The sequence below is a fragment of the Helicoverpa armigera genome, chromosome 26, assembly GCF_030705265.1.
Source record: "Helicoverpa armigera isolate CAAS_96S chromosome 26, ASM3070526v1, whole genome shotgun sequence".
NCBI classification, from domain to species: Eukaryota; Metazoa; Arthropoda; class Insecta; order Lepidoptera; family Noctuidae; genus Helicoverpa; species Helicoverpa armigera.
Window position 1 is genome coordinate 7,350,049 of NC_087145.1, and position 23,201 is coordinate 7,373,249.

The window sequence follows — 23,201 nt, forward strand, 5'->3', positions numbered from 1 at the left end:
AACCAATCCATTGTTATTTAATACTATTGCATGGGAAACTAGCAACCTGATAGTAATTGATCACTACCTACTATGGACATCTGGTATAATTTATCACAGGTGCTGTCCTACTTACATAAAGTTGAAATGACTTAAGTATATGTGTAGGTACCTATGATAGGTATATACTTAAGTATGACCTGTTGTTATAACATTTCCTTTTTATTATAATTGGCAAAGAACGTTTGTTGTTCATTGAAAAACTGTTGTGTTTTTGTTTTTATGTTGTTTTTCTGAGTTTATAGTCTTATTATGTTTTTCTTATTTATCATCTAGATATAATCAGGAGATATTTTGGAAAGTATTCATGAATAATATAGGCTGTCTGTGAATTAAAGTAGTGGAAGAAGTCGCGTCGTAGTAATCACCATAGGTTTACCAGATTAAAACTTTCGATTAAATGGCATTATTTTTTAATAGGTACCTATATTTTTAGCTGACCAAATATTCCTGCTCTATAGTGTACAAACTAAACCGGTTTCACACCAATTAAACTCAAGCCTAAACCCGTTAAATCTCAAATAACGATCACGCTAACTCTATGTACGAATAAAGGTACGTTTTGAATACCAACTGCCGAACGCACATGCCGCGACTGCATGAAGTCGGCCGCAGCTGCACTACTGGTTTGTATATCGGGTGTGTTGTAGCTAATCACATGTCATTAAATCCTATCACATATACTTACGATATTCTTTGGCGAATTGTAAAAAACATAACCTAATCCATTCAGTGGTTTAGACACAGGAGTCATTTTTCGTTTTGATAATTTACAACATCATGTGTAAAACAAAATTAAACAAAATTAAAGGGGAGTATCGAATGTTTTGCCCAGTTGAAAGCTGTCAGACTCCTGCGGCTAAACCACTGAATGGATTACGTTATTTATTTTTAATTCGCCATAGAATATCATAAAGTATATGTGATAGGATTTAGTGTGATTGTGAACGACACACCCTGTATTTATCTGTTTTAATAATTAAAATCACAATAAAAAAATATGTCATTCATCATATACTTAATAAAGAAAAATATTCAAAACGTACCTGAAAACTAAACCTTTTGTTAGAACTGCATAGTTCTGGCATCGTTCCAATCCGTTTTGAAGTAACGCCTATAAAAATTCAGCCGTCAATGTGGCTTATAATTCGCGCTGAGCCGGTTATAGTGTTCAGGTATTTATCGAGCTTGCCAGAGCTCAATAATGCATACATTTTAACCAACTGCAAAGCGGAAGATTGGTTATGATATTGTTTGAAAGAGATACTGGGGTATCTAAAGTAAATAATCGTTAACAGGTAAGCAACATTTTATGCGGTCGGCACGTGGATGGGTGGCCATCTATGACATAAAGAGTTCCTCTATGTTTTAGAAGGCACGGCAAGTCAAATTGTGGCTCCCAACTGTCATTTGTTTTATTTTCTAAGTGGTCACGATAATCAAAAGCTAGAAAGACTGACAACCAGTCTTGCCAAGGGTAATAAAGTTACTCAGGTATCTGAGATGAGGAGGTCAAAAAGGCAGTCGCTCTATGAAAACAATTGCATTCAATTAGACTAGTAGCCGACCCTAACACAACTAGAAAATGGCTAGACAGCTGATGATGTAAACATGAATAAAAACTTCTAACACGTTAATTCAGACGTGCGTATCACATCAGACGTTTTATAGAGTGACTATAACAATTCTGACCGAGTCTGAAATGCCAGACGATGGCAATAACACCATTACTCAACTTGGCAGGAATGTGCTAATCATAATGCTGTAATGTGCTTGCCAATCTTTGTATATGTATGTACTTGTAGGTACTTTCATAGAATATGTTGATCTTTTTCTTTGTGTGTTTGTCACGCTATTTATCAGACAGGATTTATTATGTTCTTTATATAGTTCTCTCAAACCTTAATGGCCGTTCGTAACTAAATTCACAGCATAAGTACGTGCATAATATGACCTACAGTTATATCTCCCACCACCATCACTTACTGTTACCAAAAAATGCCATTCTATTTGTGAAAACCTCATGGAAATCCGTTCAGAGTGTATCGTGAACAGATAGATGATGTCGTGCTAATTATACTAAAAATACCTATCATAAACTTACAAACTTAGCAAGAAAATAGCCCTAATCAATAAAATAACCGACACTTTTACTCGACGATTCCACGTGCGCAAAAGAATTCTCTCATGACGCAGTAACTGCAGTAAACAAATAAAATATTACAAAAAAAAACATCAACACCAGAAAACAACTCACTATCAACACAGTTTGAATATATTCTCTATCAACAAACAAATAATTTCACAGAAAAAAAAAACAAATTTACCAATCCTATGACCTTAGATTTCCCTTCAAAGATCAAGTCTCAACGTCAAGTTCAATGACCGTTCGTATTTGTTATTATGGAATCAGCAGGTAGGGTGCGGCTGATAAATTTATATCGATACATCGATGTTAGTACAGCCGAGGTCGATATATTGATTGACTGAGGTCGTCGGTATGCTGGGTTAACGATTATTTTAACTTTGAGGTGAGAAAAATATGTGTAAAAAGCTCGTGGCTAAGTCAGAGCCGGGCAGATCGATCGATTATAAGTTTAAGCAACCTTTAAAGTCCGTTTATGGGTGTCCATCATGTCATGACGAGTTTCTCAATGTTTCAAAAGCCACGATTAATTTGGTTGGTCCCGGCTATCATTTGAACCTCTTCAGCGGTCGTTAGGGGTAGTCAGAACCAGGGGTATCAGATTGCCCAGGTATCTGGCTTGAAGAGGTCAGATAGGCTGATGCTATATGTAAAACACAGATAAGGTTAGAAAAAGATGAAAGGGAAAATGTGATGATGGCGTGGAATGCATGTTTACAAATAAATATAAATTCAATATCATAAAAAAGTTGGCAAGCTTATCCAATGTGACAATATAATAGATTCGCATTGTCACAATTTTTCTTTCACAATTATCTAACACTGAAAAATTTGTACTAAATGGAAATAACAGTCGCCGAATCAGAATCACAAAAAGTCTAGTCGGCCCGAAAAATCTGATTCATGAAATTTTATATTTACGGTATGACTACATTTATTTCTTTCACACCTTAGAATGAATCATCCGAACGCCGAACATTCCACATTTTGCCCACGATTTTACAAACAAAATCTTGATTCAACCTAAAAATCTTTATAGCCAAGTTTTCCTGTCTTCATAAAACTTATTTATTATCGGAATAACAGTTTTAAAGCCATTTTGTTATTGAAATTTAAGTGTGTTTACCACATAACATTTATGACATAAGAAAAAGTACTTTATAAATAGTCATTCAGAAATAACAGTAGAATAACTTTATTCAGTTACTGTGGTTTACACCATTTGACTGTAGCGATAACCAAACGATTTTCAGTTGTTCACCGATTTCACAACTGAAAATATCATCATCCCCCGAGCCTTTTCCTAACCATGTTGGGGTCGGCTCCCAGTCTAACTGGATGCAACTGAGTACCAGTGCTTTACAAAGAGCGACTGCCTATCTGACCTCCTCAACTCAGTTACCCGGCAACCCGATACCCCTTGGTTAGACTGGCGTCACTTACTGGCTTCTGACTACCCGTAACGACTGTCGAGTATGTTCAATGACAGCCGGGACCTACAGATTAACGTGCCATTCGAAACACAGTCATTGGTGTCCAAGATATACTTAGAACAACTGAAAATACTTCGCAGAAAATAGAGACAATTTCACAGCTGGTTATGGATTGGTTATCGTTAAGGTACGTTTATGTGTACGAGACTGCATGAAATCGGTCGACATCTGAGGGTGACTGCACGTGCTGCTGCCGCTTCGATCCAAAACGATTTCATGTTAATACAAACGCACCAGTAGTGCAGTTGCGGCCGATTTTATGCAGTCGTGTCATGTGCGGTCGGCAGTTGAAACTGACAGTTAGCACTCAAAACGTAAAATAAAGCACCCGTAAAATATGTCTATTATGAAAAAAAACCCCCCATTTTAACTACCTTCATAGTTAAATGGTGCAACTCAGGCTTACCAAAGTAAATTTTGGTCCTCCTTATTCGCGTCAAATAGTTATTTGAACAGAATTACTTTTATTATCGTCAATATACAGTTGATTTATTGATATTTATGATTCACGTTTTTCCAAGGAAATTCCAATAGCCGTACCTTTCAAAGGGAGATATGCATTCATCTTATTTTGTACCCATATTCTTTGCAAAATAAGCGATTTGATTTGATATTATTTCAGCTTCTACCCAAAAACGGTGTATTCTCTCAAAAGCAACAACAAACCAACACACTCATCTCAATTTAGAGTAAGAGTTACATTGTGCCAACGACCGTAAATTCGTTCCCCGTTTAATGTTCCCACTAAAATGTGTTATTAAACACTTTTAGCACTATATAGAGACTCGGGGAGTTATTAAATTTGGTCCACATTTCTCCAAAACTAAAGGGTCAGGATATTAATATTTGAACAGCAAACAGAAAAATGTATGTGAACCCAACTGTATTAGAAAAGGGTTGATATGAAAAAAACATTGATTCTGAAGGAGTATATTCTCTGGGGTAAGATGGAGTATTGATCAAGTATTTATTGTGAGTATTTTTGTATGAAGAATTATCTAAGTAGCTAAAGTACTTATTGTGTATATTACGTAGTGATAGTTTGTCTCTGAATAGATCTTATTTTTTCCACCTGAAAATTTAAGTTTACTACACTAGCGACAAGTTTATTTTGAGGCGTCTTCTTAAAAACGCAATCAAAACTTTTTGCATTTTCGAGGTTTTCACTCCAAACTGACAGTATGTATTAATCGTTTCGATATAAATCCTAATCCTAACTAATATTATAAATGTGAAAGTAACTCTGTCTGTCTGTCTGTCTGTCTTTTCTTCACGCCTAAACTACTGAACCGATTTGTGTGAAATTTGGTACAGACATAGTTTGGAACTTGAGAAAGGACATAGGATAGTTTTTGTTTAAAAAAAATATATAAAAATAAAAAATAAAATTTATTCCGGACATATAGCGCCATCTATTGGTCAAACCAAAAATATGCCAAAAATATGCTTGTATTTTATCATGCGAACGAAGTCGCGGGCAAAAGCTAGTTGTGTATAAATTATAACAGAAAGGATTTCTAGAGGCTTATGAAGTAATACTTAGTGTTCAATAACGATCAAAGTCAGGTTTCAAGACGCTAGAAAATCATTAATACCAAATGTTACCAACAAAAACAAAATACTTGACTCCTGCCCACACATAACAATAATCCTCCTAATATAATTAGCACCTACACTTACTATTGATCACTAAGTAGCCGGCATAATTATAGCATCGTCCAGGTATCGAACCTTGAGCAACTGACGCGCGATCCGCCATTGACCCACTAACTCCAACGCGACATCGAACCATTTCGAAATACCCAAGGCTGAGGAATTTTCTTTTTTGTTTACATTTTCACTCTCAGTAAATAAAGGAGCTCGTCTAACCGCCGCTTCTATATTCTATCTATCTTTTGATAAAGATAGAATTTTGACGTAAGCCCCAAACAAGTAATGTCGTAAATTCCTATTTCTAGTTAGCAAAATACAGATAGATATTGGGAACGACCGGTAGCAGCTTACAGCAGCTGCAGCGGTCATCCATCATAAGGTTAAGCAACACTTGGTGTGGTCGGTACATGGATGGGTGGTTATCTTTATCATGATGAGGCCCACCGTATTTTGGAAGGCATGTTTTAAATTAGTACACCTAGGATTTGTAAATTAGAACATCCTTGGCAGTCTTTACGGGCAATCAGAAGCCAGAAAGTCTGATAACCAGTCTTACTAAGGGGTATCGGGTTGTCCAGGTAAATGGGTTGAGGAGATCAGATAGGCAGTCGCTTCATGTAAATCGCTGGTACTCAACTGCATCTGCTTAGACTGGAAGTCGATACCAAAATAGTTAGGAAAAGGCTAGGCAGATGATTTGGTAAACAACACGAGGAAATGTGAAAAGAATTTTCTGAAAGATTGGAAAACCATTGGAATTTAAATGGATGTTTTTCTTGGAAATCTTTTTCTTCGTTCGGTCTTTCTTTTCAAATATAATGACTCTTTGACTCATAATTGAAGGTAAACAGATCTCTATAACTGTGTTATTATCCTTAGAAATTGCAAATGTAAGTTTGTTTACTGTTACAGCCTTTTTATCATCACACTGCTGGGCACAGGCCTTCTCTTACATGGAGAAGGATTGAGAAGGATTTGATCGGTAAAAAGTAGGTACTCTATAACTGAGTCCGAGGAGTAGTTCTCACGGGGTACGGGTAAAACCGCAAGAAATGGCTAGTCCTTAATAAAACAAAAAAATATTGTATTGTACTTGTATTTTATCATACACTAGCCGATTTCCCGCGGTTTCACCCGCGTCCCGTGGAAGCTACTGGCCGCACCGGGATAAAATACAGCCTATGTTTCTCGCAGATAATATAGCTTTCTAATGGTGAAAGAATATTCAAAATCGGTCTTGTTTTTGAGTTCATCCATTTCAACCAAACAAACAAACAAAATTTTGCTCTTTATAATATTAGTATAGAAAAGCAATGACTAATAAACCTCAACAACAACTTTCAAGCTCAAAAAAATCAATTTGCACCAATTACTATTGACATATTTTCCATTCACCTGTCTTTAAAACACAAAGGATTGTTTGTTTGTCCCAAGCTTCGTCACATAAACGCCAGACAGACCATTCAGTATTTATGAAGTACGCAAAAGGTGAACAAACAAACAGGTCATTGGTTTTTAATATGTGTATAAAAATATCAGAGGAACAATGCAGAAAGCTTGTTATTAATTCAGAGTTTATTAACCTAAAGTTAGTCCATAATGTTTGTAATTCAAATGTTTTTCGAGTAGGTACAGTCAACTTCAGGTCAGTGGTAACAGTTTTATAGGCAAATCGTACTTATTACTATTGAGTAAAGGTGCATGACAGTTACCACTGATGTGCAGTCTACCGTATACCATTTCTTTACCAATACCATTTCTTTGTCCGAAGAATAAGCCAGCCCTCTGGTCACGAGAAACATTGACAAGAATTTCCGCTATGTCCATTTAATTAAGTTTTTTTTCTAATTTCTAATTATGACATAAAACAAAACCCGCAATCCAAGTAATTTTCTCTAACAAAAGCTCTGGTTCAGAAGTTAAGCACAGCTACACACGTTAAATTGCCTTCACAAATCAGAGGTCACCTTGGTCAATTGTAAATGCGACGTGCCCAGTTCATTAATTCCTAAACAACATAGAAACGAGACGATTTTTATCACGTCGTAAAGGTACGCTTTGGAGAAAAACGACAGCCGCAAGTGGTCAATGCAATAAGGCATGGCGAATCAAAAAAAAACATACCGTCTTATAGTATAGATAACCCTAAATTAATGAACGATTTTTTTTCTTTTCTCTCTCAAACAAATAATAAAGAAGATAAAAAATTTAGTGTTACATCACTTTTAGGTACCTTTATGAATGTACCTAAACGTCACATCAAAAACCAAATCGTGAATACCTTAGTAAATGTTTAAAGTTTTGTTAAAATTAAAAATACGTATCCAATCGTTCTTGGTAATATAAAAGACGGACTAATTAGAATCACAATTTGTATCCTGGCATCACGTATGTGAATGTATGAAACCTTTTCTAAGGAACGCAATGAAAGCGTGTGGCGAGCAACTATTGTGTGTGTATCCGAGATGTACCATAAGCTTGTGGCACATTACAGCAGCACCGCAACAGCACGGCTCCACACCAGCATTTAAGTTGTCATTCAATTTAGAGCATTAAATCGTGTATATTATAATATATTTCGTAATGTCAATATGAAAAAGCCAACGGCGAGCAGTCAGCGTGCTTGCCGCTTCCACACAACTCGACTCGCCGCCCGCGTGCTGCAAGCGAGCGGTCCTCATGCGTACAGCGCGCCGACGGCGTGCTAATTGCGCGCCGACTCCGAGCCGGCAGCGAAACAACGTCATTACGTCGTGTTCAATCATAACATCAATCATATTGTCATCATATATCAATCGTCTTAAAATAATATTGAGTTTGCGGTGACAGCAAGCTTACACCTCGCGGCAGGCGCGCGGCCGGCGCGCCGACGGCGAGCGGACGGCGCGCCGACGGCGAGCGGACAGCGCGTGGTTGGCGCGCTGGCAGCTAGCCGTAGTCTTAATTCGAGGCGACGCCGTGCTGCTGCCGTGCTGTTGCCGTGCTGCTATAATGTGCCACAAGCTTTAAGGTTTTCTTTGTAAAATTAAGCGTGAAGGTATGTTTTTTTTATAAGGCAGGAACACGTGCGCTGTTAATTTTATTTAGGGGTCGTTTCTCAGTTTTCAGAGGGTCCCTAAGGAGCTGCTTCAAGGATGAAAGTTACGTATAACCGTACTTGAAGTGGTGTCTACTTTAACATGTAGTTAATTTTGTCTATGTTAGTTTAGTTAAAACGTGACAAAGTCGCGTTATTTCTTCATGTTTACTTTTTTGAGACTACTTATATATAAACCACTACTTATCTGATTTCCTGTGGTCTCACTCTCTTACCAGGGAAACTTTTTCCAGTACCCGGATGAAATATAGTCTATGTTACTCGGAAATAGTGTAGCTTTCCAAAATAAAAACAAACAATAAAAAAATATTCCTCTTTATTATTTATTTATTTATCTATACTAATATTATAAAGCTGAAGAGTTTGTTTGTTTGAACGCGCTAATCTCAGGGACTACGGGTCCGGTTTGAACAATTCTTTTGGTGTAAGATGGCCCATTTATCGAGGAAGGCTATGGCCTATATATATACTTTTTATCCGGGTTTGTGCAGAGATTCCCACGGGATGCGGGGGAAACCGCTGGCAGAATCTAGTTATTTATAAGTACACATATTCCTAACGTTTTATTCAAATACAGGCATAATTATTCCCTGCAGCAAACCGTATAAAACTACGCTACCTACTAACATTACTATGTTACCCCCACGGTAGACGAGCTCGTAAATGCAGTATCCCCGGAGGCTGTTTACTCAACGTGTGACGAGCTGTAAGTAGCTGGATCTAGTTTGCTTAACCCTATGTAGCTGTAGCGGATAGGGTAAAAAAACGCATTAAAAATTAAAGCGTAAAACAGTCGCGAAAATTGATTTGCCAGCAAACACATATTATATCGACCAATCATATTTCGGTTATCTATATGAAAAAAAATAGTTAAAAAACACTTGTCATGTATTGTCATCACAACTCAGAGCGTGTGCAAAATTTCATCTTAATCGAAGACCGGGGAGTGTGTCAAATTACGATTCCAAGATTTTCGTTCATACATTGTTACAAGTGAAGCTAATAAAATCGACTTAAAATTTATAATAAAGAAGAACATTTATTGTGTTACAATTAATTATAATACATATGTATATGTACCTAAATTTTTACCCAACATTTACCCACCACCCTACACCAGACGAGCTCGTAAATGCAGTATCCCCGGAGGCTGTTTACTCAACGTGTGACGAGCTGTAAGTAGCTGGATCTAGTTTGCTTAACCCTATGTAGCTGTAGCGGATAGGGAAAAAAATATTATTAAAAATTAAAGCGTAAAAAATTATTTGCCAACAAACACATATTATATCGGCCGATCATATTCCGGTTATTTATATATGAAGATATACTAAAAAAAAAATACACTTGTCAGGTATTGTCATCACAACTCAGAGCGTGTGCAAAATTGCATCTTAATCAAAGATCGGGAAGTGTGTCAAATTAAGATTCCAAGATTTTCTTTCATGCATAGTTACAAGTCAAGCTAATAAAAGCGCGTTTAAAAAGGTAATAAAGAAGAACCGTTTTTGTGTTACAATTAATTATAATACATACTAGCGACCCGCTCGTTATTATACTATGCTATTATACTACATATAAACCTTCCTCTTTAATCACTCTATCTATTAAGAAAAACCGCATGAAAATCGGTTGCGCAGTTTTAAAAATTTAAGCGTACAAAGGGACATAGGGACAGAAAAAGCGACTTTGTTTTATACTATGTAGTGATACCTAAATTTTTACCCAACATTTACCCACCACCCTACACCAGGCGAGCTCGTAAATGCAGTATCCCCGGAGGCTGTTTACTCAACGTGTGACGAGCTGTAAGTAGCTGGATCTAGTTTGCTTAACCCTATGTAGCTCGGGGCGGATAGGGGAAGTAATTATAGCTTGCCTGCGGTTAGGGTTATTATTTAAGGGTTGTTTCGTGCGGTTTTGGGCTGGTTTTCTGTGTACCTAGAAGTGGTAAAAGACATATGTGCAGTCACGGTGGCCTAGTAGTTAAAGCACTTGGTTCTTAAGTGCTAGTGTGTTTGTTTCACTCTATGCCAGGCAAATGCCGATATAACTTTGTATCCAACTGCTAAGAAGCGCTATGTTTTCGAGTTTCTAATTTAAAGCTATAATGTAATTTCTAAGTATTTCTATTCAACAATGATTAAAACACATTAAACAAGCATGGTGTTTATTGTGTTTACTTTCTTTACATGAGAAGAAGCCTTAGCTTGCCTGTGAAACAATAAAATAGGCTGATATTTGTTCAGGGTTCTGGAAATTGAATGGTAAGAACAGATTAACCTGATAGTATGCAAGAACTCCACAATTCAAAACTAAAATATCAAATCAAATTAACCTACCTACACATCTATCTACATAAGAAACTTCTACCCACTTCCATTCCTATTAAGGAACGGATTCCATTAAGCTATCACGACTTAATAACACCATACAATCTTCGCCGAAGGAAAAGGCTCAATTCTCATTACATTCGGACCACTGGGTCTCTTGACGGGAAAACATTTTTCTAATTCAAAAAAGTACTTTTCATTCCTTTAAAAGAGTTTCCTTATAACTTTGCTTGGGGTATAATGTTAGAGATTTTTAAATGAGCACCTTTCCTGAACTATTTATGTCACTGTAAAGGGCCTTATAGTTTACGCTAATTAACTATGCATTTCTGAAGTTAGATATCGATGCCTCAAGTATGAGTAACAGTATTTTTTACCGACTTCTCAAAATGGAGGAGGTTATCAATTCTAATTTGAATTTTTTTGGAAATAATTTTTACCAATTAATAGTAGTCATTTTTCAAGCAAAGGCCAGGAGTTAAATGTGTAACATTAAACTGTTTAAATCGTCGGCAGATAGTTAAATCGGTTTCAAAAATCTTTATGATGATTAATAAAAATGTGCAAATTATGACAATCAGAAGCTGAAGTCTGCTAATTTAATATTTTTTCAATTCATAAGGATTGTCATTTGGAGTCCCCATAATCAATTCTAAAAAATACCAACAACCCATATTTTTGGAACCCCATATGCTATTAAAAACATTGAATATTGTATGGAGTCGTGTTTTCGATGGATTTTCTTTGGACAGATAAAACACGCTTTCAATAAATGACTTTGAAATATCACCCTCATTTCCCATAAAGGTATAGGGCGAGAAATACATATAATACACAAAAACATGTAATTTTACTTTGTGAGAAAAGTAGAATAATGAATTAAGGGTAGCAAAACAGTACATTAGCTTAAAAGTTGCATTCATTAGTTTAAAATATATCATATTTCGAAGTAACTAAAAAGTTTCCTCAAATTGTTTTACTTTACCTTTAAAGAGAATTTCTTTAACTTATACAATCCGTTTTTTGGTGTATGTAGAGGATACATATGTATGTAGGTTATAAAAATCCACCGTTAATCAGTCATTGATATCCAAGATATAATATTAAAAACTATGTATTACTTATAAAAGATACATTTGTACTTGCCTGACGTGGAATCGAACCGACACATAGCTTTACTTCAAGCACTACACCAACAAAGCAATAGTCCAAACCTGACAATAATACTTATTCTTTAACTAAGAAAATTGCGTACATGTTTAACTGCACATATGCAGTGTTAAAATCAATACTGTTTAACCACTTATGTATCGCAGTACCACAATCCTGTTAGAGTTTATTGTATTGTTGTGTAATCCTTTACTCGTGTACACTTCGCGTTAAATAGCTTTGCTGGTCTGAAGTTAGCTGTAAATGACTTCACTGTAGTCAAAATGTGTACCTATTAGTATTTATGTATTTGGTCCATCATCATCTCCCGAGCCTTTTCCTAACTAAAGGGGCTGCGGGATTGTTCGAAAGAGTTACCGCGGCCCTGGTACATAAGAGGCCTACGACGGAACACGACGGTTTTTAGTCAGTAAGAGTCTGACACTAACTCACCCTGCTAACCCGGCGGGAGGGGACATTTGATGATTTTTGAAAAAAAGCCTTTTCCTAACTATGCTGGAGTCGACTTCCAGCAAGTTGCACTTTGCAGCAGATATTTGCTTAAGACAAAATTTATGTTCACTGTTAGGACTGAAATTCTTTATGCTAAACGAGGTACTAAGTACACACTCATCTACCTAACCTTTCCCCAACTATGTTGGAGTCGGCTTCCAGTCTAAACGGATACAGCTGAGTACCAGTGTTTTACATAGAGCGACTGCTAATCTGACCTCCTCAACCTAGTTAAACAAGTAAGGGCTCCTTGGTAAGACTGGTTGTCTGACTTTCTGGTTAGGCCGTAACGAGTTAAATCTCGAATCTGTTAAGATACTTTACCTCGCTTAATCATTTCATGTTTATAAATAAAGTTATAATCCAATTCATGGATGATTATCTCATTGAATTTTCGCGACAAAAATGAGTCCTTTTTTCAGTGTAATTTAAAAAAAAAATAATTGTACGTGACATGTGTCGACCCCAACATAGTTGGGCAAATTCTCAGTAGATGATGATATGTGTGTATGTAACATCACTTTACAATAACCAAAAAGAAAACCACGCCCACACAATCCAATAATTAGGTACTTATAACTTTCTTTTCACCCGTTTCTCACAACCGCAGCCGCGAGCAGAACTAGTACCTATTATATTCCTTCTATCATCAATCAGTTTCACCCGTGCCTTGAGCGCCATATTTCAAACAAAATAACGTCAATATATTACTCTGTCTGTGTGTTTGTGGGAATAAAAGGGAAAACAAGATGTTTTCTTTTTTGTATGAACTTGTGTATGTAATAGTATAATATTTGTGGTTTTGTTAACCAAACGGATGCACGCAAAAAGGTACTAGATTTGTTTGAAAAAAAAAAATAAGTATAAAAAATGTGTAGTATGGGTTTTGAGGCCTATGCCAAAAGGCACACCGAACTTAGGGACCTCTTGTAACCCTATGTTTAGGAATAAAAGGCTATTAAATTAAATTAATATGGGTTTTGAGGAATCAATAATCCATTTAGTTGTATATGGTATTTCAGCTTTTTGAGATAGTTTTTGTATACGAAGTGTGTAAATATTTATAAATAAATGCATTTTGTACGAAAACAATATTTTAGTATTGTAGTAGTATTCGTAGTAATCACTAACATATTATTTTCAAATATTGCTAACATGAAAATTAAGTTACGCGTAAACTTTGAAACCATAAAATGGATTCTACTTCATCTCATATTTTCAGACACCAATATATTTTATGTAAAATATACCATATCTTCCAAAAAACAACCAAAAACTTTCCAATCTATTTATAGACAGATATTTCTAGCCTAGTAAACCAACATACGCGACCTTGAGTTAGTAAAAAAACATGGCATCGGGGTTATAAGTTCGAATCCCCGCTTGTCCTATGTTATTCAAATCTATGTACATAATTTGCCTTAAGTGGACAGCCCTACACCGTGAGGCAATGGTAAACGTTCACCCTGATACGAAAATAGGGAATAAACATGTTGGTTAGCATTTATAAGGGTTTTTTGTTAGTTTATAAAGAGTAGTTAATTTGTAAACAGACAAAGGTCCGGATTCACAGATAATATTAGAGTACGTTTTTCTTAAAACAACTGTTTAGTTTGAAAATTGAACGTGAAAATTCAGTGAACAGTTGGTTTAAGAAAACTCACGTTTATGTTGTCAGTGAACTTGTGCTTAAATTTGTGTAATAGGTATAAAAAAATATATAAACTTATAGACATAATAGATACTTGATCCTGGATTTCGATATTTTACTACGTATCAAAGCACATAATAAAGTTTTGCGCATAAATAGGTTATCTATTAGAGTAGGTACTTATACCTAGTTATCTTAATTATTTGTAACTTATTTATTTTCTTCGGTTTTCATTATACTTGAATACAACTTACCTAGAAGAAACAAGATCATAATTAAAAAGCCTTTTCTACTACTCCTAGTTAAAGCCTACGCCGTAGCAAAGAGAACACCTACGCCGTAGCAGATAGGACACCTACGCCGTAGGCGTTTCAGAACCTCTACGAAAAATAATTTTAACTCATTCCTTACTTCTTATATACCTACTTCTTATAAAAACGAAAGTGAGTTTGTCTGTTTGTTACACTATTACTCTAAAACGGGTGAACAGATTAAGATAACATTTTTGCAAAGATGTAATTGGCAATCTGGAGACGAACATAGGCTATCTTTTATGCGAGTATACCTCGTGGACGCGAGTAAAACAATGGTAGGTAGCTACTACAGGTACTTATGTATATGTTTCAAAACATGTTACATTTTAACCTGTTACCTGTCTTAAACTAAAAATCTCTCCCACATATAAACGTCAATCAATATTGAGTGTTAAGCGTGAACTGTCAAACTTGCCTGACGTATGACGTACATACATCCTCTCCTTAAAGTTTGTACGAAGAAGGTTTTATGCTCAAGCTTTTATATGGAGGGAGTGAGCAGAGTTAATGGTATGGAAAGATGTAAGGTGTTTAAATATATATAGATGTATTTTTTATTGTGTATACTGATTTAAATAACAAAATTAACTAATATATTTAAAGGTTTATGAGACACAAAAATGGTACTGAAAAAAATCTTGCTGCGAAAACTAATTGAAAGAAGATAAGTCAAAATGTACATATATTTGCAGGTTGAAATAACTTGTTTAAGTGTATTGTTTCTATAACTCTTCTATCCCTAGATTTAAGATTTACTTTTGACACAATTATCATTAGTGAGTGAATATTATTAAAATACATCATTAAAATCACTAAAACCCAAGTCCGATTTTCACATTGTATCAGGAACAAAGCAACTTATTTGATAGAGACGAGATGCAGTTCATCTGTTATGACATCAAATGAACTCATGTTTTACGCGTTGGTTAAATGCCAAAAAATGACAAAAAGAAAGTGAAATAACCCATTACACTACTAACAGCTGTTGTTAACTAGCAGCTGGTTTTGTAAAGAAATATGTAAGCACAGCAAATAAAAATGTTACCAGATTTCAAGTTATTTTTTATGTTTTCCAAATATATGTAGAGAAAAGTATTAAAATTGCACGACTTTTAATTCAAAGGGTGTAAGTATAAGTTACAACTTAATACTAGTTTTGGTTCAAAAGAAAATCTTTACGCAGACGTCTCTTAAATCATTAAACCGTACATTTACGTAAAACCAATAACGAGTGCTGAAAACGACATCAATTATAAGTTAATCTGAAATGTCACAGATCTCATATAGCTTTACAGCCCTCCAGAGCAAAACGAGACAGAAAATCCGCAGCGACAGCAAATAATTAAATAAAAACACCGCATTTCACGCACCGTGTTTGCTGACCGTAACCAGAAAAACACGCTCCCAAGAGACCAAAAACATTTGTCCCCAAATCCCCACAATACCTACTGTGCAAATGAAAAATACACGAAATTAAAACGCTTGTAAAACGTCGATTTCAAGTAAAACATTTTACGGTGTCGAAACGGCAAATCGACGCCATGACACATATTTTCCCGCGTTCATATTTAATGGCGTCGACAGGTGTCAGATATGCGCAACATTTTGTTTAATGGATACCGATGCATCGCTGACCGATGACGATCAATACATTCCCAATAGCTTTGATTGGTTCTGTAATCAATTAATATTGAAGTACTCACCCCAGCGTCGTCATTGTCACGATGGTGTACCAGAAGGCGGCAGGAATGGATGTGAAATTGGTATCTTGTTCGTTCTTCTCAGCGTAGAACATCACTGTGGCGAAGATGATGATGGCCATCGCCAACGAGAATACCAAGAAGCCCAGTTCACTGGCGCACGACTTCAACGTGTAACCCAGGATACGCAAGCCCTGAGAGTGCCTGGAGAACTTGAAGATACGGAACACTCTGAACACCCTCAGGGTCACGAAGGCTCCCGACACGTCGTCGTTGTCGGTTATCCCGAGACCGATGTAGTACGGCAGGATGGCCACCACGTCAATGATCGACATGACGGATCTCACGAACTTGCAGCGATCCGGCGCCGCGAACAGTCGGAGCAGGTACTCCGCTGTAAATATCATCACACACGCTGTGTCTAAGCAGAAGAACACGATTTTGTACCGCTCGCCACACGGCAGGGTCCCAGCGCGGCCGGGCCGGTGGCCGCACGGCACTGTTTCCACTACGTTCGCCATCACCGACACCGCGATGAAGAACCCAGTCACATAGTAGAATACCAGGGCGGCAGTCGAAGTGTGGGGGTTCTCGAACGCTCGCCACATCTTCTGCCGCAAGTCTGTCAGTTGGGGCAGGCTCTGATCTCCCGCCTCACTTAATTTATCGTCCATGAGCCTCTCGGCATTCTCCCGTTTCCTATCTCTGTAGTCCTCATAGCAGCAGTCTCCGATCACGTCAGGTAGGATCCCAAAGAAAGCGAGCTCCTCGTCGTATCCCGTTAAACATTCGTGTTTGGGGTAGTGCAACTTGCCAGTTCTGTAATAATTTAATATGTGTCGGAATATATCCGGGTCTCTGTCGAAGAAATACTCTCTGCTGTCTTCGTCGTAGAAGAATTCTCTCTCGGTGGAGCCGAGGAGGGAGTCGGGGTATTTCTCGAGGGTGTTTCGCCATGTCTCGAAGCGTCGTCCGGAGACGTTAATGAGGAGCTTCTCGTCTTCGGCGCGGCGGCGGTCCTTGGGGACTGGGGGCGGCGGCAGCGGGTGCGTGGCGATGGGAACCCATCCGATGGCGGCTGCTCGGGCGAAGGGCAGCCAAGCGGCGACGGACGCCATAGCGCGGGCGGCGTGAGCGGCACCGCCGCGACTACTGATGCCCCCCCTCGTGCCACTATTTCGGGCCGCCCAGATGAGCGCGGTGTTGCCACACGCGGAGTTTAATTACGAATATCGTTGGACATTGTTTTGTGTTCTATTTTTGAGTGTTTAGTCTCGTTTTGTTGTTTATTTACATGTAATGCATTTTGTGATGCTAAGTTGTGTTTGGGTTAGTTTTTTTTTCGTGATTTTGGTGAGATGAAAGAAATAACATCAGTGCTCCTTGATTAAAAATTACAAAATGAAATAATTGAACTAACAGTGCTCTTATCTTAATTTCTGAGAATTTTACTTTAAATGTTTATCTCTTCCTACGATTGTTTTTTTCTTGTTTCTTATATTTTTGGTTAACGACTATCTTTGTTTTTAGAATTATCAAGCTTACCAACTTTAACATACCTATCTAAACTGCGTTACTGAATTTATTTAATCTAAAATCCATAGTTAATTAAAAACTTATGTAAAACACGAAACTTTTATCAAACTCAAGCATCAACCTACAAATAAATTAATACATACTCTCACATATTTTTCCCCGAAAAATATTTCTCCCCGCTTTCCACAAACAGGGGGAAATTTTCCCGCCATGAGCAACCCTCTCCCGGGAACAAGCGCAGTGCGCAAGCGTACACCGTGACGTCACTGCCTAATAAATTGATTTTCAGCTAGCCATCTCACTCTAACGCAGCAATATGCACATCATGCCATCTCTCTCCCACACTTTTAAGCTCTAGTGACCTTTTGTATATTTTTCAGTACGAAGATTTTTTCAAAGGCCTTTTGTCTTCAGGAAGTGAAAAGATCTGACTTCAGCTTTGGGGCAGTTTTTATTTTTTAACGCCCAAACTGAGCTGGAGGCGTAAAGTTAAGCGTGGGGTGAGGCTCGGAAAGTGATGGGTGGCCGCTGGTTTGGCCATGAGAAACGCGACTAGCTGTTGCGGGTGGCCTATATTTTTTTTTTCTTGGATCGTTTCTTTGTTGCTTATTGTTTTTATTTTGTATCAAGAGTGTTTACATAATATTAAATTGTATTATTAGTTTGTTTTAATTTATTGCTGGAATTTGTGGACTGTTAAGCGTCAGGTATTCTTCACGTCACACGCTGAGCTGGAATCCCATTTGGTGCAAGCTCTTAATACAATGTAGCGCGCCTATTCATTTTTTATTCTATTAAGCTATTTTACAATTGTCAAGTCTGTAATGGATTTTTAGTTTTGCTTAAAAGGAGGCTTCAAACAGATTCTGATCAAATATTATATTGAAATAACAACCATAACCAACTTCGGCAAACCATTTTCCGCGCTCAGATAGAAAGTAATTTCTTGGATTCTAAACTATTTATCTGGCATTTAAATCGGTTCTGCAGTTTTGGCGTTAAAATCTGAGAGACGGGCAGACAGGGTTACTTCCACAATTACATGTTATTATCTTAGTAAGAGCTTAAAACGAATGAGTATTTTGTGATATTTTGCAATAAATAAACGTAGCATTTACCTATCGGATTTTCTATACAAAACCATCATTCAAAATCACTCATACCTCATACTACGAAAAACTCATAGTAACCCAGTTATGTTCATATCCCATGCTTTGTATGGAATATACAGAGGTCCCTAAGTGCATATACTAATAAATCTTTATAGTAAGTATATAATCCTAGCGATTTGGCTTCCCTTGTATTTTCTTACTAGCCTTTTCCGTCTGGTTTCCGCTGCTTACATTTTTTCGAAGAGAGAGGAAAAAACACATTTGTTTTAGTGGTTGTTGTAGTATTTATAAGACAGGTGGTAACTTATGCAGGGCCTACGGGATTGTTCGAAAGAGTTAGCAGCTCTGGTACACAAAGGAACATGGTGGGTTTTCTGTGGTTGGTCTGACACTACCTCGCACTGCACCCACTGTTGAAGGTGTCATTTGATGATTTTCCACCACAATAAGAATTGTGGGAGCTTAATAGCTAACAGATTTCGATCACGGAGCGGCTATGTCTATTGGGTAAAACTTATTAAGTACCAAAATATTAAGGTAGACAAACTTTCTGGTTTATGAATACCAACGCCGACTTTCAGAGGCAACCTCTCAATGTGTTTTGAAGAGATTTACATATATTCCCAACTTGTTCGTTGAAAACCAAGACACTTTTTTTAAAAACATCAAGTTACTACCTCACTAGTTCCTCATATTTTTTTAATTCCACACAGTTTTCGAAGATTGCATCAACAAAATAAAATACCATACCATCTTCCACATCTACCATTTACCATTATTTAGTCAAACAACCCTCATTTTAACTGTCACAGAATAGAACCACAAAGGAATAAATAGTTAATCCTTCAAAGCCTTGCCTCGTTGATAGTTCACTAAACTAAACCGAGGCCCGATAGCTTTGACAAGATTAGCGACATTTGCATAGACTATTTATAGATGTTAAGTTATTGGCGACCGAGATAACTGGGAGCCAGGTTATTTCAAATTAGGATTATGTTGTATTTTTAACGATTTAGTAAAATACCTTATACAGATATTTTATCTTACCTTAGGTACTTATTTATAGGTTGTATGTTATTGAAGCAACCTGTTGATATGAAAGATTCTTTCATAATAAATATTGAGATGTTTTGTAGAGACGTGTATATGTAGTAACATAAACAATAAATTACCTATATAAAACTGATAAGATGGGACATAATCGATCAAGCATCTTTGGAACTTCTTGGTCTTCTTAGTCCAAACGGCTTTAGAAAGTTCTATAAGGATATAATTTATTGTCGCAATCTTCACCAGTAAGGGCATGACGAAGAAGAAGGAAGGTTTTCCCGTTCTGAAAAATGCAAGTACCTACATTTGTATCCAGCAATGGTAGCGCCATCAAATCTACAAGTAGTCACTCGCCCTGTAATCTGTATTAAGTTCATTTCAAATGTTAGCTGTGTACGATTTGCTCCGACCAGAATATTTATCGAGTCAGTACACAGATGTCGCTGTAGGCTGAAAGAGGCCGAGTTTTTTACTGTGTACCATTTTATTACGCTTACTAGGTAGGTACTGTTGATTTGTAACTAAAATATTATAGTAGAAATTATTGTTCACCTAATGTAAACATCCTGTTTTGGAATATCGGTTTGTCACGGGGTTCAAACCACATTCATGAAATGTTGAAATATTATAATAATCTTTAAAATTGGTATAATTTGATATAAAAAAATCGGTAATATTTTCAGACTTCATACATATCAATGAAGTTTTGAATTGTGTTTGTTGCATTTTCGATGTTTCCATACTTCTGTATGATGTTTCTAGACTTTAACATCGAAAGATTTCTCGGAATAAAAGGATAGAAAAATAATACACAGACATTTTTGTAAAATGTACATATAATCTTACATGTAATCACGAACTATGTACATCAGAAAGCGCACTATTTAGTACTATACATACACAAAAATATTGTATTTTTGCATTTTTTTATTTGATAGTTTCAAATCAGTATAGATATTACGTGAAAGAGCTTCGAACAGCCAAAATAATAATTATTTAATTACAGTAGAATAATAATTTTCTGGATTACTGAAAATTTTGTGCGCAATTTTTGATACATTATCTTTCTTAAGAAAACACGACTTTTGAATGTCTTGAAACCAAAAAGAAACTTCATTTGAATAACTCTGCATGCTGTTATGATTATATCTGCATAAAATACGCAGAGTTATTCAAAATTAATGAAAATAACATATTTGGAATGTATAAGAGATAACAGACCACATTAATTACGACTCTGTATTTTTTCGACTAGTTCACACACCTCAATTTTAAATTAAAAATAATGGTTTCCTCATACATTACATAATAAGTAATTCCCCATGTAGATTTTCACAGTCCACATTCTTTGTAAGTTACAAAATATTAATTATTACATATCTAATTAAGTTTGCAGACGTATACTGTTTTTCAATAATAATCAAAAGGTATTTTAATGAAAATCAACTGGAAGTTACTCTACTAGTTTTCTAAATGGACACCTTATATTTTAATATTGTCTTATAAATAGACTTTGCTTTCAAAAATGCGTTTCATTGAGATGTGAAAAAAATAATCTTACAAATCAATAGGTACTTTATATATCGGGTGTGTCGTTCACAATCACATTAAATCCTACCGCATATACTTTATGATGTTCTATGACGAATTGTAAAAAAAAATACCTAATCCATTCAGTGGTTTAGCCACAGCAGTCATTTTTCGTTTTTATAATTTACAACATCATGTGTAAAGCGAGATAAAGTTAGGAGTATCGAATGTTTTGACCAGTTGACAGATGTCAGTTTTCAAGGGAGAATTTCAGTTGTTTGTTGACTGGCTTTTATATGGTGTTCTAATTTTCACACATTTTTATTCTATTTACTTTGTTTGAAAAAACATTTTTTTTTATTTTTACGTATTTTTCTTTTCTGTTTGTATTAACCGACATATATTAACCGGTATATTAACCCATTTCATTTAATGTGATTGTGAACGACACACCCGATATAAATTATGTAATATTGAAAGATAAATATTAGTAATGAAAAATCATTGGATGCTGATTAACGGCTGTGTCCAATATTCTATCTACTTTTATCTGTTGATTTTCTTACTAGCGTTAGGAATTTTACTTGTATGTATTCTATGTCTAGTAAGGAAATCAACAAATACGTAGAATATTAGAAACATGTTCAAACAAAGGAACTGGCTAGCCAGCTCGTTATTGAAATCATCATCAACTCCCGAGCCTTTTCCCAACTATGTGGGCTATGCTGGGAACGGCTTCCAGTCTAACCAGTGCTTTACAAGGAGCGACTGCCACCTGACCTCCTCAACCCAGTTACCCGGGCAACCCAATACCCCTTGGTAAGAGTGGTGACTGGTGTCAGACTTACTGGCTTCTTTCTACCCGTAACGACTGCCAAGGATGTTAAATTACAGCCGGGACCTACAGTTTAACGTTACCTCAATGAAATCATTTGTTTCATAGTAGCATTAAAACTCTTGTGAAAAATTGAACTTTGAATAATTATCAATTAAACAATAAATTATTTTCCCAAGTGAAAATCTTTATAGTCTTTAGTATTCGAAATAAGATATAAGAAGTGACTAGATATATGAACACAAATAATGACTTAATATTTAAAATAATAATAGTTAGATTTTAACCAGAATACATAAAAATGCTGTTTTCTTTCAAGTTTCTTACACAAAACAGAAGTAAGTTTTTGCATTACAAAGTTTTTTTTTGTAATAAATGAATTGTTTTAATACTATTAAGTACGTAAATTAACCATTATAAATGTGAAAAATATTTATACACAGAAGTAGAATTTATACAGTGAATTGTTTTATGCAACTACATTATAATTTGGAACTGTAAAAAAATAATACTTTTTACTGTAAATATGTTGACGCTGTACAAACTAACAAATTGTATGTATGAAAATGGTTATAACTTAATAAATAGTTTTTTCACTTAAAATAAACTAAACTTCGAGGACTAAATTAAACTCAAATTGCACATACATATCTTTGGTGGTAAAAAAACAAGACTAGCAATTGTTTAAAATTACAAAAATAAATTAATAAATAAACTATTCTTACATTAACTTAAACATTTGCATTTGACTATAAAATGGAAAGTTATTTTTAATATTAAAAATAACGTGTAAAGTTGATGGTACACTGCGCGAGCGATGCTATAGATATTAAATATAGCATGAAATATAACAGCGTCTATACAGACAAAACGTATAAATATTTTACAGGTACAAAATCCTTAAATGACTTTTCTATGTTAAAGTATTTTAAGGAGGCATTTATTTTAATCTAACAGTATTGCTTGAAAATAGTCGATAACTTACACATTTCTATAAACGCAATGACTACTCGCTATCTTATAACACAGAATCTTTACAATACTGTTGCCTAA

General features: G+C 35.9%; 1 protein-coding gene across 6 annotated transcripts in view; it reads right to left on the reverse strand.

Annotated features, from left to right (window-relative positions):
* The window catches only part of LOC110372654 (potassium voltage-gated channel protein Shal), a 91,476-nt gene extending 74,137 nt beyond the window's left edge, over positions 1–17,339 (reverse strand). For 3 of the 6 annotated variants that reach the window (XM_021329543.3, XM_021329539.3, XM_049849770.2), the window contains exon 1: positions 16,089–17,338. In XM_021329543.3, the coding sequence (XP_021185218.1) occupies positions 16,089–17,203 (1,115 nt within the window). In that variant the 5' untranslated portion in view covers positions 17,204–17,338. Of the gene's footprint in view, positions 1–16,088 lie in introns of all 6 variants that reach the window. The other 3 variants (XM_049849769.2, XM_064041799.1, XM_021329541.3) reach the window with 2 other exon arrangements.
* Positions 17,340–23,201: the final 5,862 nt, after the last annotated feature.